Below are 19,707 nucleotides of genomic sequence, written 5' to 3'. Positions count from 1 at the left end.
CCGCAGAGCCGGGCCCTCAGATCGAGGCAGCCTCCCCCTCTCAGCCGGCAGCACATTCCGCCGCCGTTGCCGCCGCCGCCGGCTCCGCGGTCGTCTTCGCCGGAGCTGCTGTGGTGCCGGGGCTCGGGACAGGAGGGGGCGGCCGGCCGGGGAGTGGAGGCCGCGGAGGCCGGGCGAGAGGAAGGGAGCGGACGGACGGACGGGCGGGCGGCGCAGGCGGCGGCCGGCTTCCTGGGAGCGTCGGTGCGGCGCGGTGGTTGGGGCGGATCCCGCGGGGCCCGGGCGGGGAGGGGGGGGGGAGAGTCGCCGACCCGGCCATGGCGGACAACGAGAAATTGGACAACCAACGGCTCAAGAATTTCAAGAACAAAGGCCGCGACTTAGAGGTACAGTGAGGTCCGCGGCCTCCGGCCCCGGCGGGACACGGGGTGCGTGCGGAGTCGGGCGGGCGCGGCGGCGGGCATGGCGCTGGGCGGGCGGGCGGGCGGACAGGCGGCCGTGACGCGGGCGCCGCGCCGGGAAGTTTGTGCCGGGCCTGCTCCGCCTCTGCCGGCGACAGCGCCCGGGCCCGCCGGGCGCGGCCTAGGCCTGCCCAGTCGAGCCGGCTAGACGCGGGCACGGGCGGCCGGGGGATCGACCGCGGCGGAGGCTCCGGCTCTGCTCGGGCCCCGACGCCGGGCGTTGCGGGCAGAGGGCAGCGTGGGAGCGAGCGGCGACCTCCGTTAACTTCCCCGGGCCTGCGGCGCCTCTACATGCAGGCGTTTGCTCCTGATCTCCCCGACTTCTCTTTTAACCCCAGCGTCCAAACTACAGGAGTCAACTTCTGCGTTGAAAAAGACACCCGCGCCACGAGAGGCGGTCCTGGTGATGCTAACAGTGCCTTCCAGCGGCCTGGCTTTCACTCTGGTCCTAGCTGATTCAACATATGGCCCCACGGTGTACCCTTTTCCAGGAAAAGGATTCCCCTTATTTGAGCGGCTCCACAAATCTCTACCCCTCTCTTGAGAAGAGACTAGCAGCTGCATTCTTACATAGAAAGTCCAAAGGGTTATCCAGAGCTGTCACCCTCTGGTCTACGGGATCCTTTCCCTCCACCTCTTGGTGGTGGTGGCAGTGGTGGAATCGGGTGGTCTTCGGATTGACACCATCGCGTAGTTTAAAAGGGGGGAAAGAAGGCTTCATTGTCTTAGACAGAGCTGCTTCCAAGGTTCGATGTATTAAACACAAGAGAAACACAAGAGATTCTCCCCACTGTGTGTATGTGTGTGAGAGCGCGCGTAGGCGCTTCTGTGAACCCTTTTCTTCAGCTTTGGGAGTTTTTTTAGGAGCCTGTTTATATTTTCTTTCACACAAACCATTCTGAGGCAAGAGTTTAGCTTTGAAGAGAAAGTGGTAAAATGTCTTATCCCCCTATATTTTTGTGACTGATCTTCATGTTGCTGTGGTCTGTTTCTGAACGTGAGCATTTGCCTGATTGAGATACCAACTTTTGTGCATTTCTTAAAGTGCCATTCAGTCTTTTATCGTACTTTGTGCTGTTTTAACTGGTTGTACTAGTTAGGACTGCGTGCCCCAGGATGTGTATAACTGTTTAGAGCGTTTTTGAAGGTCAATACAGCTTATTTTTCTTAATTCTTAGAGTAGAAATTTGAAATCTTTTTTTGTAAATTTATTTCATTCGTAGGGGTATTTTGTCTTCCTTGTATGTATGTGCACCCTGTATGTGCCTGGTGTTCAGGGAGGCCAGAGGAGGGTGTCGGATCCCCTAAACCTGGAGTTATAGACAGTTGTGAGCTGCCATGTGGATGCTTGAAGCCAAACCACTGACCCATCCCCTCAGTTTTTAAATTTAGCATCTTTATTAGAGTAATTTTACATGTCATAAAAGTCAACTTTTTAAATGTACAATTCATAGTTGTCATTAAATTTACACATGGAACTACAGTTTTTTTTGTACTAATATGAATATTTAGAATAGGTAAAAAGCACAAATTAGGAAACTATAAAACTGATAAATACCACAAAGTTTAGAAATTCAGAAAAAGTATCATGTAACCAACCAATCTCTTAATTCCTTTTTTTTTTTTTTTTTTTTCTTCTTTTTTTCTTTTGAGACAGGGTTTCTCTGTGTAACAGCCCTGGTTGTCCTGGAACTTGCTCTGTAGCCCAGGCTGGCTTTGAACTCAGAGATCCACCTGCCCTCTGCCTCCAGGCCTGACTTCTAATTCCTTTCTTTTGCTATGTATTTCTAACAGGTTCATTGAAATGTGATTCACATAACACTCAGTTCACCAATATAAAGTGGTTTTTAATATGCTCACATAGTTGTGCAGTCAGCACCAAAGGTACTTAGGATTTTTGCCACTCTAAAGAACCCCTGACATAGTCGTTAGTAGTGATCCTCTTTCTCAGCCACTCCAGGCCAAAAAGCGGTGTTTCATTTGCCCATTCTGAATGACTCATGTAAACAGAATGTACATTTTATGATACTTTGTGACTACCTACCTACCTTGAAGGTTCATCCATACTATATCAAGAATATTTCATAGGGTTGAATAATATTTCTGTATATAGTTAGATCAGCTTGTGCATGTACGTTCATCTTCATGGACACATCATTAACCTTGTTAGTTACATACTAATAAGAGCATTTGTGTACACATTTTTATGTGACAGTTTTATTTCTTTTGGTTACAAATCAAGAAAGAGATGCTAGGTGATATGAAATGTTAGATTTTTTTGTAGGGTTGCCAGACTTACTTTCTCCCCTTCTACCCCTTTCACCCCTCCCTCTTGTTCTTTTAGTTTGGACAAGGTCTCATTATGTAGCTGTAGCCCAGGAAAGCCTTACACTCTCAGTTCTTCTCCCTCATCCTCCTGAATGATAAAATTACAGGTATGTGCCATCATGTCCAACCTGCCACAATGTTGTATTTTTTTTATTTTGTGCTTGGTCATCCCTGCTGCCCTCCCAGCTGGGATGCAGGCATATGCCACCTTGCCCTGCTTTAAAATTATTCTTTAAAAAAAAAAAAGTAGCCTTACTATGTTTTTCCTGCCACTGTAGTCTCTAAAAGATTAAATAATGAGTCTACTTGGCTACTATAATAGGAAGTCTAAAACTAAATATAAAAGCATATTAGGGAGGCTGGAGAGATGGCTCAGTGGTTAAGAGCATTGCCTGCTCTTTCAAAGGTCCTGAGTTCAATTCCCGGCAACCACATGGTGGCTCACAACCATCTGTTATGAGGTCTGGTGCCCTCTTCAGACATATACACAGAATATTGTATACATAATAAATAAATATTTTTTTAAAAAAAGAGTGGAAGCCGGCGATGGTGGCGCACGCCTTTAATCCCAGCACTCGGGAGGCAGAGGCAGGCGGATCTCTGTGAGTTCGAGACCAGCCTGGTCTACAGAGCTAGTTCCAGGACAGGCTCCAAAGCCACAGAGAAACCCTGTCTCGAAAAAATAAAATAAAATAAAAAAATATAAAAAATAAAAAGAGTGGAAATTTTTAAAAAAGCATATAAGCATATCTGGGGATCATAATATCTGTATCTACTCTTTGATGACTGAATCCATGTATATGTATTAGAAATTAGAATATTTCCATCTACAAATATGATTAAGTAAAAATTTTACTTTTATGACTTGCTCAAAATCACCTACGTGGGTGTCGTTCACTGGTGAATTATGGCATTATGAGGCTGCCCAGTACGCAAAAGAAAGCAAAAAGCTTCTAAAATCATGTGCACTTATAATGACACAAAGACATCTTTTATTACTTTTAGAACACAAGTCTATTACTTGTATTTGCCACTTATATGCTTTTATTTCTCCAAAACATGTATGTGCACTTTCTCCTCCTCCAGATATATAGTTACTGCATTGTGTTACATATGTACTGTATGTAGAATGTAACAAATATTAAGAGATTACTGCTTTTTTGGTTTGATCTTAATATTTATGTTTTGAGGGAGGCAAAGCTATTGCCGTACAACGATTATTAGCCCAGGATATCCTAAATGTCATCTTAACATTAGTCTGTGCCTAAAAAATGAAATAGTTCACATGATTTTTTTCCTACATTTTCAAAGTCCATTTTACCATCACAGTATTTCTCTGTTTAGACCAGCTGTATCTTAAGTGTTTAATAGTCTCAGACAGCTGGTAGCTACCTTATTAGACAGTGTATGTGTAAATACACAACAGCATATACAGTGAGATAGTTGTTACATTTGAGGAAGAGGTTGATTAGAAATAATGAGTATAAAATCTGACAACTTAATTTAATATTACCTGGTCTCTAACTGTGTGTGACCTTGGAAAAATCATTCAAGTCTTAGGATTCTTTTCATTTACAAAACTAGCAGTACTAGACATTTGCTTCATGAATGTTGTGGACATTGGTACATTAGTGTTAGTGAGATGCTGACAACTCGCTGAACAATTTATCTTTTTTGTTGAAGGAAGAGGGGAGTCTACTATGTGTAGATCCAGTGTGGTTGGATCTCTTGCTCCCTTATTTGCTGTGTGTGGTTTTTATGTTTTTTTCTGTGTGTCTATATCACATGTTACGCTGCACTTTGTGTCACATTAAAGAATCGATGGGGGATTGCTTGTTGGAGGACAATTTGGGCCCAATGATGTGACTTCCGAAGTCATAATTTTATGATTCATAAATTTCTATCTAATATTCACTAGTACCTTTTGGTATATCATTCTGACTCCTCCAAAAATACAGTCATGCTTTCTTGAAAGTACAGAAGTCAAAGGAAGTCTCTGTATCTATTTGAAATAATGTTGGAGTTATCAGATGATGTCCACAAAACTCGACCTCTTCCTGTAGTGTGCTGGAGGGTCGTCCAGTACCAGTTTGAGAGTAGAACAGAGAAGGCTGTCCATGTACAGTACTATGTAGGAAATGGGTAGTGACCACACTGCCAGTGAGGCTTGCTGGGCACAAACAAGTTAAGCTCTTCTACTTAGAGAGGAGTTGTTTTGTAACATTTCTAATAAACTTTCAAAGTTTTTATAAAAAATTCTAAAAGTTTGAAGGTTCAAATAGAGTATAACTATGTTAGCAAAGTAATTAGATCTTGGAAAACAACTTTTGCTAATTATGAGTATTAATATAGAACACAATTTTGAGTATAAAATATGAAGAAGTAGCAGTGATGGGCTGTTTCGTTTTGGGGAAATAGCCTTGTTGACTCAAAGTATACAGAGTGAAAAACATTGCTAAGCTATTAAGTCTTAGTAACTTTAGAGACTGACCTCTCTCATCACAAATCTTGGAACATATTTACTGTGCTTAAAATAACTACTGTCTAATTCTTCAAATAATAGTCCAAGCATGAAACAATATGAGCTATCTGATAGAACTGTATCTAGGATTTAAATTATTGTTTTGGCCTCCTATCAGTTTTTCTGGTCTATAAGGCAACTGACTTCAGAATTGATTCATTGATAATTTTCTTAAAATATCAAGGGGCTGGAGAGATGGCTCAGTGGTTAAGAGCACTAACTGCTCTTCAGAGGACCTGGTTCTGTTCCCAGCACCCACATGGCAGCTCACAACTGTCTGTGTAACTGCAGTTCCAGGGGATCCGACACCCATGGCAAACACCAGTGCACATAAAGATAAATTAAATATATATTATATATGTCAAGATGGCCTTGTTTTTTATGGTTTATTGGTTAAGTGTTTGTTTCATGATCAGATGAATATGCACTGTTGGGAAGAATGTGAATATGATTTTGAAAGACTGAAACAGCTTTAGGAAAAATGCATAGGTAGTTGTTTGTTTTGATTTAGTTTTTGTAGACAGTTGAGCCCAAACTTTTGTGCTTTCTGATGTAATCGTTCGCTTGGAGGGTGTTTTTGTTTTTGAGACAGGATCTCACTGTATAGCCCCTAGCTGACCTGGAATTTGCTATGTAGACCAGACCAGCCTTGAATGCACAGGGATCTGCCTGCCTCTATCTCTGAAGTGCTGGGATTAAGGACGTAAACCATTACACCCTGCTTAAATGATATTTGGGATTTTTTTGTTTTTGTCTAGTATTTTTATTTTATGTGTGTGGATGTTTTGTCTGCATTTATGTATGCCGTGTGCCTGCCTGTTGTTTGCAGAAACCACAAGAGGGTGTCAGATGCCCTGGAGTTAGAGATGGTTGTAAGCCATCTTGTAGGGGATAGGGATCAAACCTGGGTCCTCTGGAAGACCTTAACTCTTAGTTGCTAAGCCATCTCTCCAGCTCCATAGATAGTTGTAAAATATTGATCCCTGACAGTGGATGTGATTAATTAAAATATTTTCATTGTTTTCTGGGGAGTGGTCATTTACTGGAGGACTGTACTGAAGGAGAGTGTATGATCAGTTTTGACTTGCATTGCTGTTTGAGGCCTTCTGGTTTAGTTTGTCCCAGAGGCAGGAGCTTATTTGAAGGAGCTTTTTGAGCACTAATGTTACAGGTATGTTTAAAACTCTTCATTTACCTCAATCTTAGAAATTAAAAAGAAGCTGTGCTTATGCCTTAACAGTCAAGGGAGTGGTTTTAACTCAGGTGTATCAAAGCCTTCTGTAATTTTTATACTCCACTATCTTAATTCTTCTTAGCCTTATACAAATCTCAATTTTGGTCAAAAGGTTTTGTTTGAAAGCATTGCTAACATTTTTGTAGGTTAGCCATTACTGTTTCTTTCTGCACAGAGTTTGGAATTTTGTATCACTTGAAACTTTGAACACTAAAAAGCACACCCTGTTTCCATTTAGATTTGGTAAAGTCAATGTTCAATGAGAGTCCTTTCATCTGTTAGACACTACTGTGAGAATAGTTTTTGAGTGGCACCTACAAAACACTACAGAGCCGGGTGTGTGGTGGCACGTGCTTAGAATTCCATATAAATGTTTAGCATTTTCAGTAGTCAGGCTGCTCATTTTACCAGCAAATGTTTATGACCTGAAAATCCTGATGGGTGCTAACCAGTATGAATTTGAAGTATTTTCTGAGACTGGAGTGATGACTCAGTGGTTAAGAGCACTGGCTGATCTTCAACCTGGTACAGTTCCTGTCACCCACATGATTCCTCACAGCCATCTGTAACTCCAGTCCAGGCAATCTGACTCGCTTTTCTCACCAGGCTTGGCTGAGGCAGGAGAATTACCATGAGTCAGCCTAGGCTACAATGAGACCAGGGAGGAGGAAGAGAGAGAACTAAAGATAAGGACTATATGTGGGTTTGTTTTAAGGTTTGCTTTAAAAAAAAAAAAAAAGGTTTATTTTATGTGCATTGGTGTTTTGCCTGCATGTATGTCTGTGTGAGGGTGCCAGATTCCCTAGAATTGGAGTTACAGACAGATGTGTGCTGCTATGTGGGTGTGCTTTTCTAGAAGAGCAGCCAGTGCTCTTAACCACAGAGCTATCTCTCCAACCCCAACAATTTGTGTTTTACTTTAAAAGTCTGTAGATGTTTGAGGTTTGAGACTCATTAAGGAGTCTTAGTTTTTATTTGTCTATCTCTTTCACTATTTTCCATTTTTAGAAATTAAATGTGTGTGTGTGTGTGTGTGTGTGTGTTGCTGTTTGGTTTTTTGAGACAGGGTTTCTTTGTGTAGCCAGGGTTTCTTTGTGTAGCCCTGACATTCCTGGAACTCTGTTGTCCAGGCTGACCTTGAACTCACAGACCCACGTGCCTGAGTGTTGAACTAGAAGGTAATTGGGTGGGCAGATGTTAGCTACCAAGCCTGGTGATCTAGGTTCAATCCCTGAGACACACGTGCTGGAAAAGAGAGAACCAACTCCTCAAAGTTATTTTGTATGAATATAAAAAATTTAGTGGAAAATAACTTACTTTCCCAAACCAAAATTATTTAATGAGAAGAATGTCCATATTTAACATCTTTTTCATATCTCTTTGATATCTGGTTTAAGAGAAGACAGTGAATTTCCACATCAGTTTCTGAATTTAGCATACAGGTAAGTGTTTGAAAAAAAGCATTTACCTTTTCAGGATACTTAATTATAGATACTATATTTATATATATATATAATACAGCCCCCGGAAAACATTCCACTGACAAAACCAAATGAAGTTGTTCAGATCTTCCAAATGCCCAAATCTTAACCATTAGCAGCAAATACTGTAAATTGTTTTCCTTTAAGCCATAGGCTTACTTTGCTCATTTTTTAAAACATCTGCTAGACACTGAATCAAAATAACTATAATTCCTCTGTCATTTTTTTCAAGTTAAAATGGTATTTCTTGAAAAAATGGTTAATTCAATTCACAACTTAATTGCCTAAGTCCTTTTTCTACATTTGACTGTAGAAGCTGATACTGCTGCAGGACTGTTTTGTCATGTAATTGAAAGGAAAGGTCAATATTTAATTGATAAATGTTCTCTGTGTGTGTGTGTGTGTGTGTGTGTGTGTGTGTGTGTGTGTGTGTTTATTTATTGAGGCAGGCTCTCACTTTTGTAGTCTTGACTGGCTAGTAACTTGCTATACTGTAACCCTCAATGGCCTGGAACTCACTATGTAGACCAGGCTGGCCTCACAATCCAAGTGCAGAGCTTGAAGGTGTGTGCTGCTGTGCCTGGCAATAAGGAGTATGGGTGTTTTGTCTGCATGTAGTCTGCACTGTGCATGCCTGGTGCTGCTGAAGTCCAGAAGAGGGTATTGGATCCTCTAAGACAAGTGGCAGATGGTTCTAAGCAGCTGTGTGGGCGCTGAGAATTGAACCTAAGTCCTGGAAATGCAGCCAGAGTTCTTAACTGCTGAGTCATCTCTCCAGCCCCAAGGACATTCTTCAGTAAACTGGCCTCACTGAAATATAATGAAATATATAAACAGCATAATGTTGGTTTATCTTAATTCATGCTAGAGTAGTAGCAGTTTTAATCCTTTGCCTCAGTGCAGTGTTAACATACATATGTATACCCATAACATCAACATACATATTATTAATTTTTTTTCCAGGAAGATAGTTTTGACCTTGAAAATTCTTTTAAAATATCCCATCAAGCATGCTGGGGCAAGCCCTTTATCTCAGCACTTGGGAGGCAGAAGCAGGCAGATCTCTGAGTTCAAAGTCTGAGGACCCCCGGCCCAGTGAACTGCACTCTTATAATCATGTTTATTAGCATTGCTTTGTTACAGATAACTACCACTTATAATTACTACCGACTCTTTAGAAGAACAGTCTACCTTTATCTTGTGTGTGTGTGTACATGTATACATGGTGCTTATTTGCCACAGCAAGCTTGTGAGATAGAGTCAGAAACAGCTGATTGTATCTTTCTACCATCATGTGGGTTTGAGGAATCAGACTCGGATCATCAGTCTGTTTTTATTTTTTCTAAATAGAGTTTCTCTGTGTAGCCCTGACTGTCCTGGAACTCTATAGACCAGGCTGGCCTCGAACTCAGAGATCCACCTGCCTCTGTCTCCTGACTGCTGGGATTAAAGGCCTTTGCCACCACTGCTAGGCTTAATGCTTTTATGTAGATTTTTGTTGCTGCTTTCCCACAAGATTGTAAGTTTAACCAGAAAATAGTTCCCTTTTTTTAAAGTTTTACTTTATGTGTATGGGTGTTTTGCCTGAAGACAGGCTGTCTACCACATGTGTGCAATGTCTACAGAGGCCAGAAAAGGTCACCAGATTGCCTTGTACTGGAGTTACAGGTGGCTGTGAGCAGCCATGTGGTGATGGGAATTGAACTGGGTAGAAATCAGCCTGTGCTCTTAACCACTGAACCATCTCTCCAGACTCAGAAAACATAATTCATTTATAGTACTGTTTACTGTTTAACATTTATAATACTGTTTAGTATCCATACTGATTTTCAGGTCGTAGACATTTGTTGGTAATATAAGTAGCTTGACTATTGAAAATGTTAAATTTTTTGTATTAATTAGTACCAAAACAAAATTTGCTTGCTTACTGCTTTTACTGTAAATTTAATTTATTTTAAACTTAATGTAAACTCTGTATGATATGCACACCTGTGATCCCAGAGACGGGAACCTATTGAAACCAATCTTGAATACATAAGAAGACCCTGGTTGTTTTTTTTTTTTGTTATTGTTGTATTTTGTTTTTAAATTGTAAGATTAATTTAAATTACATTTTATTGGAACTTCATTGAATTTTTATTAACAATCACCAGAATCCTTTGATGATCAAAAGTTTACTAATTTGATTATGGACTTAATTTCTAATACTGAAAAGTAAATTTTCTGGTTGCTGCCTACTGAGTCTATTCTAGCCATTATGCTCTCTATTATGAGGGACTGTATTTCTTGAACCTTGAATCAAAACAAATTCTTCCCTTTTACAAAAATGGAAGACATTGTATACTGTCTTGGTGTCCTTCCATTATTGCTTTCCCAGCTGTGCTGTGTCAGCTAACATTGTTACTGGTGCTCCTAGTGCCTGGTTTGGTTAAATGGTATGTTTGTGGTTCCTCCAACGAGTAGTTCTGTAAATTTATTTACTTTCAGTGCTGCATTTTCATTGTAGGTGATCCTATCTTATTACTATATATTCTGCCTCTAGCTGCTTTTAACTTTTAGTAGTATAGAAAAAGAAGCAAAATGTTAATCTAGTACTTTTATGTAGTTACAGTCATACCATATTGTGAAAACCCAAGGGGTTTTTTTTTTTTTTTTTTTTTTTTTTTTTTGGCTCTCTACTGGTTAGAAGGCTACTGGGGTCTTTTGGTGATGTTAAAATTTAAAGTTACCTGATAACTTCAAACAGAAGAGACTGATTTTAGATTATATAATTGTTTTATTGAACTGACCCAGCTCTAAATAGCTTGAGCATAATGGGAAATCTTGTTCTTATAATCAGATAAATCTGAAGCAACAGCTGGCATTTTGATTAGAGTCATGGTCTAGGGATGACTGCTGATAAAATAACAGTATGGATATATAACCTTGAAAACATTATGCTTCCTGTAAGAAGTCAATTGAAAAAAAAAAATCACACAGTCCTATGTAGATGGAGGCTCCAACTTTGTTGTCTGCCCGCCCCCCCCCCCAGACCCGAATAATCATACAGAAACTGTATTAGTTACAACACTGTTTGGGCACAAACCAGGAAGCTGTCTCTCAAGTTTTTTTGTTGCTAATGCTGATTCAGGAAGCCTACTCTTAAAGGAGCTGCCTCAACTTACTGCCAGTCAACAGAGCCAATCTGAAAAAAAAAAATGCTGCTACAAGAAGCATTTCTGTTCTTTTATGTCTAGAATTACTTTCTAAGCTCTGTCGGGTTTTATGTGGATATAGTTGGCCCACATTGGTGCCATAACGTAAACGGAGACTGCACCTTCATTACCTGGCCACCCAGACCCAAATAATTGCACAGAAACTATATTAGATACAACAGAGTTGGGTGATGACTCAGGCGTATTTCTAGCTAGCTCTTTAATCTTAAATTAATCCATTCCTGTTGACCTGTGTATTGCCACGAGGCTGTGGCTTACCAGAAAGGTTCAGGGCATCTTCCTCCTTTGGCAGCTACATGGCATCTTCCTGACTCCACCTATTCTATCTTCATATCTCTTCCATCTGCCCTGCCATAGGCCAAAGCAGCTTTATTCATTAACCAATAAAAGCAACACATATACAGAAGAACATGCCACATCATTTCCCCTTTTCTGTCTAAATAAAAAGTAAGGTCCCATTTACAAATAGAAAGATATGGTAAAACTGCTCTACATTCAAATTTCTGACACCAGATTTGGAAGATTTCCCCCAATTTGGAGGGGGAATCTTTAGTGTTAAGCAGTTTTTTAGAAACCATCAGCTAGATGTTCTCTAAATCAGTTTCAGAAGCTATCTAGGATTTAGTCCCGTAAGATTGCTTACCACTTTTCGTATGCTGTTTATAGATTCAGAGTTCTTGTTTTGAAAAAAAAAAAAAAGTACGGAAATGCTGTGGGATAATGCTTTTGTACACTGTAATGATTTGTCATTCATTTAATAAAATGCTGATTGGCCAGTAGCCAGGCAAGAAGTATAGGCCAGGTGACCAGACCCAGACTAAGAGAATTCTGGGAAGAGGAAAGGCAGAGTGACGGAGTCATCATCAGATGCATAGAAAGCAAGATGAGAATGCCTTACTGGGAAAAGTTACCAAGCCATGTGGGTAAACGTAGATAAGAATTATGGGTTAATTTAAGTTGTAAGGGCTAGTTAATAATAAGCCTGAGCTAATAGGCCAAACAGTTTTCAGTTAATGTTAAGCCTTTGTGTGTTTCTTTGGGACTGAATGGCTGTGGGATCCTGCAAGACAGACTTCTGTCAACAGTATGTGAATTACATTTCAGTGATGGTATTGTGGAGGCAACAAAGAAAGGTTAATTGAAAGAATTCTTTGGGGCCATGACCAAGTTCCATTAACCAATAGTCAGTTGAACTTGTACAAACAGCTCTGTTACCAACTTTTTCTTCTGCCCTTCCCTTTATTTTGTGCATTTGTTCTGCAGATCCTTATTAAGAATCTGTGTCTAAGATCCTGTTATAAGTGTGAGGTCAGAGCGCTGAACAGAGACTGAATTCCTAGTCTACCAAGTCAGGATCTCAGAGCCCTGGCCTTAGGCTGACCATGTGGAAGGATGTAACTGTTGTGAGATTTGAAGTAAACTACTTTATTTTCTTAACAGACCTTCAGTTTGAAGGGAAGGGCAGTCCCAAGTGTTTTCTATTTGTTAACACTTCCCTTGGGTAGAAAAACTTGATCTCTAGAGTGAAAAGAGTGAAAAGATTTACAATTACATCTCATTAGCCACACACCATTAGCACAGTTTAATGTCTTCAGCCTTAACTTCTGCATCTAAAAAAATTAAAATCCCACCTTTATAAGTACTTGTTTTAAATTAAACTTTCAGTAATAACAGGGAGCCCACTTTTCTTTAGATTAGGGTCAGGTAGGGTAGGCTATAGGGAAGTTACCAGATTAGCTCCTACCTTATCTGATACTAAATGTTTTTGTGAGAATTCATAGATTTTTCACCATACTGCTTGCCAGCTCCAAGTTAGCTACTTAATTTTTTCCCTAGCTACTAAGTCTTAGTATTAAGTTAATATATGTTAAGTTTTTGAAGATAATTTAACTAAGCTCATAAACAACCCAAGGCAAAGCAAATCAACCAACCTAGATTAGGTTTTTTTAGGTCATCAGGTGCCTTTCTCCTAATTCCCTGCCTGTCAGTTCTACAGGGAACATCTCATTCACATAAGGAACTTTCAGGAAGCATCAATAGAAAGCAGTTTCTTTCAGAAAAAGCTGCTACTGTGGTGGTATTTCATTCTTTTCTGTGTATTTTCTGTTACCATGTTGCAGAGCATTGTTAGCTCTTTTCAAAGGGGTTGTTTGTTTTGAGATTGCCGCTCTCCAATTAGGAAAACAGCCAGGGTAAGTAAATCCTGCGGGAGAGATGGCTTAGTGGTTAAGAGCACTGGCTTCTTGGTCTTCCAGAGGACTAGGGTTCAATTCCCAGCACCCACATGGCAGCTCACAATTGTTCACAACTCAAATTCCAGTGGATCCAACACCCTCTTATAAACAGACATGTAAGGCAAAAGACCTATGCACAAAAAACATTAAAAAGAAAAAAGGCATATCCAGGCTGAGGAGTACTCTCAGTGGTGAGTGCTTGCCTAGCATGTTTAGGTGTTGGCTGCCAGGTCTCCCAGCATCCCTGGGTCCCTACCTGTTACAGGACATGACTGGCATACCCTGCCCTCTACTCTGAACTTTCCAGACCAGGGGCTGGGCTGCTCTTCCCCCCAGGGGCTCCTCCCTATACAGCGCAGACATTTTAGTTCCTGGCCCCTGTTTGGACCTTTGGCCTCCTGGCTGCTGTATCTATCCCCTTCCTTCCCCCTTGGCCCAACGCAGTCTGGTCTGGTCCACTCTGGACTCTCCCAGATGTCTCCCATCTATAATAATCTCTCCTCACCACACCCAGGAGCAGTCATGTCCTTTCCTTTCCTTTTTACTTTCTCCCCCATTCATCTGACACGGAAACCTGGGGAAGCAAGAAGTGACAGGACAAAGATTTTCAGGGATAAATGGGAACTGGAGAAAGGACTGGTGAGCTGGAGTGGGGCTTTATGAGTAGGCACTGAAGTAGCTTAGAGACTAGCATTGACCTTGACAAGTTAATAGGCACCACAGTCAGGAAGGGCCACAAGTTCCTCTTGCCAAAGATAAAAATGACTCCCTTTTTATTTAGCAAGCAGGAACTTTCTTCAAGTCCCTGTGGGAATGGGAGCTTTTGTCTAAACGCCTGACCTTGGGAAAAGGACTTTCTTGGAGGACCAGGTACAGCATTATAGAATATTGCAGAGTTTTTTGTATGGCTTAGTTTATCATAGTCAGAAGTTCAAGGTTTCAAATTTCCTTTGGTTGTCTCCTAAGTATAAACTTAAAAGTGCTTCTCATTGTGCCAAAAGGGGAAAAAAAAAGTCTGTCTAATCTATGTGCATCCAGCCTTCTGGATAGAGGGAAGAAGCCCTTCTGCCATAAGATCAAATGATCTTTTGCCTTTCTGCTCCACAGAAGGTTTGTTTTCTCTGAGCTCACCTTGAAGAGTATTCATGCTTTTAACCCAAAATCATTTCCCCAGCTTTTACTATGACAGAGGTATGAGTCTACTCCCTTTTCTACAATGTGGATTTCAGTACAGAAAATAGGTTGTGGTAAGCTAACCTATCTAAATTTGCTAGCGGCTTGATGTTAAACATTCAGCAGAGACATAAGTAGTTAGATATACATCGTATATCAGCTTTTGTTCATCTGAATAGACCTTATAGCCTTAAAAGTTTATCATATTACACAGTTTATTCTAAACCAGAGTTGAATCACATATATAATATGTTGTAGCAAATATCCTGGGTTTCACACCCTGCTGTACAAAACAAACCAACCATGCTCCCCTGCTTTAATAGCTTCCTATGTGCTGCATTTAGCCTCTGAATGCCCAGTTACGACCTTCAGATTTGGTCCTTATATACTTTTCCTACCAGATCTCCTATTTCCTTCTAGCTCTTAGCCATCTTAAGCCCTCTTCTTTAGGCCCTTCACACATTCTGGCTGTCAGAATGCCTTTCCCACCTCCCAAAACTCCTGTGCTTGAAGTTACAGAAATTTGTATACTTAGTCAGTGTTAGCTTCTCCCAGAATGCTATGAAACTTCTGAATATTGTGGAGTTAACTGTTTTGCCCATACCATCCTTGACTATTTCGGTTTTTTGAGACAGGGTTTCTCTGTAGCTTGGTGCCTGTAGCTCTTGTAGACCAGGCTAGCTTTGAACTCACAGAGATCCGCCTGAGGTGTGAGCCATACCATCCTTGACTTTTAATCCTTCTCTTCCCTCAGCCTCTTGAGTAGCCAAGACTTTATGTACGTATTACTGAACCTGCTATATAATTGACACCAAAGGAAATATTTTAGAGAATGTATTCATTTTTGAGGTAGGATTTTACTAAGTTACCCAGGGTAGTCTTTTTTTTAAAAATATATTTATTTATTTATTATGCATACAATATTCTGTCTGTGTGTATGTCTGCAGGCCAGAAGAGGGCACCAGACCTCATTACAGATGGTTATGAGCCACCATGTGGTTGCCGGGAATTGAACTCAGGACCTTTGAAAGAGCAGGCAATGCTCTTAACCACTGAGCCATCTCTCCAGGCCCCCCCCCCACCACCACCACCAGGGTAGTCTTGACTCTGAAATCATCTTGCCTTAGCTTCCTAAATACCTGGATTATAGTTGCATGCCTGAACAACAAACAACAACAACAAAAATAATAAGAGAGAAAAAGAAAATATGAGTGTGTGTTCTAAGATTTTTTTTTAGTTCATATTTTCCACTTTGTGAGTAGGTAGTACATAGCTATTTTATTTTATTTTTTTGTAAAATAGTATTTCACTACATAGCCTGTGCTGGCCTTGAGCAGCCATCTTCCTGCTTCAACATCTCAAGAACTTGGATTTAGGTATGTGCCATTATATCTGACTCCCTCCCTCCCTTCTTCCTTGTACTTGAACTTAATTTGTCATCTCATGGCTATAACTCGGTAGACTATAGCAGTGTTTTCAACCTTGGTGATATTGACATTTAAGGCCACATATTTTGTTGGAAGAGGCTGTCTTAGTCTGGATGATCTCAACAACAAAAGCCATTTTTTTTTAAAAATAGACAAAAGACTTGATTAGGCATTTCTCAAAAACAAAAATGAGAGACAAGTTCTTGAAGTATTCTAGTAATCATTAGACAGATAAAAACCATTAGATACCATACCCTAAAGCACAATTAATAAAAACTCAGAGACAGAAATTAGGGTTTAACCTGAGGGTCAGAAAAGCAAAGCAGCCAGACTCTTACCTCTACCTCAGTCTGAAATGGTGATCCTGCCTCCAGGAATCTCAGAAAGAGATTCAGAGCTGTCTCCTCCCATTTTATAATCCTCTCTAGGGCTGGGATTAAAGGCGTGCACCACCCGTTTCTATGGCAACTAATGTGGCTACTGGGATTAAAGGTGTGTGTGTAACACACACTGCCTAGTCTGTAAGGCTGACCAGTGGGGTTGTTTTACTCTCTGAGCTTTAGGCAAGCTTTATTTATTGAAAACAAGTGAAATATCACTACAACACCCACCCACAGCAGTGACCATTATTTAAGGAGCAACTGGGTTGCTGTTAGATCTCCTAATTCATTTTCCCCTGCTGCAAGTAAACAGTGTGATTAAAGAACCTGATTACCTGAAATCTGTCACAGCACGTCTCTCTACCAAAGTTGGAAGGAATCTTGATTATTTAAAACAATAATGAGGTACAGAATTTACAGATGAACCTGAGCAGGAAGAACTTGGAACAAGCTGGGATTGCTGCTATAAAAAGGCAGTGGTGGCACACGCCTTTAATCCCAGCACTCTGGAGGCAGAGGCAGGAGGATCTCTGAGTTCAAGGCCAGCCTGATCTACAAGAGCTAGTTCCAGGACAGATAGGACTGTTATACAGAGAAACCCTGTCTCAAAAATACCAAATAAATAAATAAAAATAAAGCAAACTTGGGGTCCTGTTGCTCAGCAGCCAGCCTAATGACCTTGAGTTCCTGTGCCGTAGGGGAGAGAGACAGCCAATACCCGCATGGTATTATTATGTGTAATGTAAAGCAATAAGAACAAGTAAATAAAAGATAAACCTGGATACCTTTTTAAAAGGAACAACAACAAAAAAGAAAATTGTTTGGTAAGATTATGTTATAGTAGGAGCGGTGAGGCTGCGTCCCCGGCACCCAGCCGCCCACATGGCTAGCTTATGCCCCGAAATAATTACACGGAATCTGTATTCTTTTAAACACTGCCTGACCCATTAGTTTCAGCCTCTTAACCCATTTCTATTAATCTATGTAGCACCACGAGGTGCGCTTACCAGGAAAGATTCAGCATGGCTGACCTGGTGGCTGGCTGCATGGCGGCTTCTCTGGAGAGAGCTGCCTGGCATCTGAGCTCACTTCCTCTTCCTCCCAGCATTCTGTTCTGTTTACTCCGCCTATCTAAATTTTAACCTATCAGGGCCAAGGCAGTTTCTTTATTTAACCAATGACCTTCCTCCATCAAGGTTATGGAGAATTTGGACTCCTTGTGAACTATTGACAAAAATGAAAAACGGTGCAGGTGCTTTGGAAAAGTGGTGTCCCTCACATTAAAATAGAATTATATGTTATCAATCCTGCTTCAGATATATACACTGACATAAACTGAAAGCAAGAATTCTGTATATCTTATCCACAGCAGTGAATATCTAAAGGGTGAAAATGCCCTTTGATGGATGAATGGCTAATTAAAAATTAGACTAAGTATGGTAGCTACCCCATTGGCTACATTTGTAGAGAGGAACCCATAAAATAAAATACTGACTTTTTTTTTTTTTTGTCAAAAATGAGACTCTGCTTGCAGTCTGACTCAAGAAAGAAAAGGAGGGACTGAAAAGTTAAAGGGGTGTTTTTATTGAGAAATTTTAGATATCTAAACTCTGTTCTCTAGTTTACTCAGTTATAATACCATAATGTAATAAATGAGATGTGAGTTAAAAACTCCAAAGTACTGAACAGTATTTTAAGCAAATTGAATGTCCGTCTGGTGGTGGTAATAAATGATAACAGAAATGGGCCATGTCTCATAGTAGATGCAGGGTTTGGAATCTTCTTATGGTGATTATTATCTATTTTGTTACTTTTAATGTACATTTAGTAATAGGTAGTTTTTGGTCTTCATCTTTTTTATTTTTAAAGCATTTTGAGTATGTGTATGTATATGGAAGTTAGAGGGCAGTGTTAAGGAGTTTGTTCTTTCCTCCCACTTTTACGTGGGCTCCAGGGATCTACCTGAGGTTGTCAGGCTTTTATGTTAAGTGCCTTTGCCTATTGAGCCACCTCAGTCTTCATCAGTGTATCCTTGGTATAATTATGGTCCTTTGAAAAGTCTCCCTTCCTCAAGTGGCTCCGGATTCTTGTGTTCTGTCTCACTGACTTTTCCTTCTTTAGTCTTCTACCTCTTAGAGGTCCCTAGCACTGTATTTGTACCATAGGGGATTTCATCAGGTCATCTGGTCTTGCATTTTTATACTGGCAACTTTCTAAATTGATGTCTTCCCCTCTTCCTTTGTTTTTTTAACTTTCAAGTGTTGAGACATGGTCTCACTATAATGGCCTGGGTTGGCTTAGAATTTGCAGTTCTCCTGCCTCAGCTTTCTGAGTGCTGGGAATATAAAAGCAGGCACTGTTTATGCCTAGATAGTCCCAACCTGATTGAAGTCCAGATTCCTTTGACTATTTTGACAAGTTGTTTTTACAAGCATTTTAAACTTAGTAAGTTCAAAAGTGAGTGGTATAACCCACCCAGCTCCCTGAACCTGTCTGGTAATCATTCAGTCTGCCCTATCTCAGTCAGTGACATTTCTGCCCTTCAGTTGCCTGAGCCAGAACCTCAGTGTCATCATCTTGTTGCATTCATGTCCTGTTCAGTGTAGTAAATTTTGTAGGGTTACACACCACAAACACACAACTTGAGCTCTTTGACCCTACTCAGGTCTCTTCCCTGAAATATTGCAGCTATGGTATATGGTCAGCAGCGAAGCTAGGGAGATTTGGGGTTTGTTTTGTTTTGTTTTCCCGAGACAGGGTTTCTCTGTAGCTTTGGAGCCTGTCCTGGAGCTAGCTCTTGTAGGCTAGGCTGACCTCAAACTCACAGAGATCAGCCTGCCTCTGCCTCCTGGGTGATGGGATTAAAGGCGTGCGCCACCACCGCCCAGCAATTTTGGGTTTTTCAAGACAGAGTTTCTCTCTGTAGCCCTGGCTGTCCTGGAACTCACTCTGTAGTCCAGGCTGGCCTCATACTCACAGAGATCCGCCTGCCTTTGCCTCCCGAGTGCTGGGATTATGTGCCCTTATGCCCTGGAGAGACTTGATATTAGTTTCAGTTCCTGTCTCTAAAATGAAGTAATTTAAAGTAAATGATTTTTATTCTTTTCAGTTACAAAATACTATAATGTGATTTGCTTAAATTTTTCAATAAGAGGAGCTGAAGAGATGTCTTGGTGGTTAAGAGCACTGGCTGCTCTTTCCGAGGACCCAGGTTCAATTTTCAGCATCCACATGGTGGCCCACAACTGTCTGT

At 40.8% G+C, this 19,707-nt stretch overlaps 1 protein-coding gene across 1 annotated transcript in view; it reads left to right on the top strand.

The window, feature by feature from the left end:
- Window positions 1-3: 3 nt before the first annotated feature.
- Kpna4 (karyopherin subunit alpha 4) overlaps window positions 4-19,707 on the top strand; it is a 57,457-nt gene continuing 37,753 nt past the window's right edge. Inside the window, exon 1 of the mRNA XM_050147513.1 lies at window positions 4-386. Coding sequence (XP_050003470.1) covers window positions 318-386 — 69 coding nt within the window. The 5' untranslated portion in view covers window positions 4-317. The remainder of the gene's footprint in view (window positions 387-19,707) is intronic.

This window comes from Alexandromys fortis, unplaced genomic scaffold, assembly GCF_014885135.2.
Source record: "Alexandromys fortis isolate MF-2015 unplaced genomic scaffold, M_Fortis_MF-2015_v1.1 scaffold_53, whole genome shotgun sequence".
In the NCBI taxonomy this organism is placed as follows: domain Eukaryota; kingdom Metazoa; phylum Chordata; class Mammalia; order Rodentia; family Cricetidae; genus Alexandromys; species Alexandromys fortis.
The sequence above is the reverse complement of the archived record's forward strand: the minus strand, read 5'-3'. Positions and strand labels throughout refer to the sequence as shown.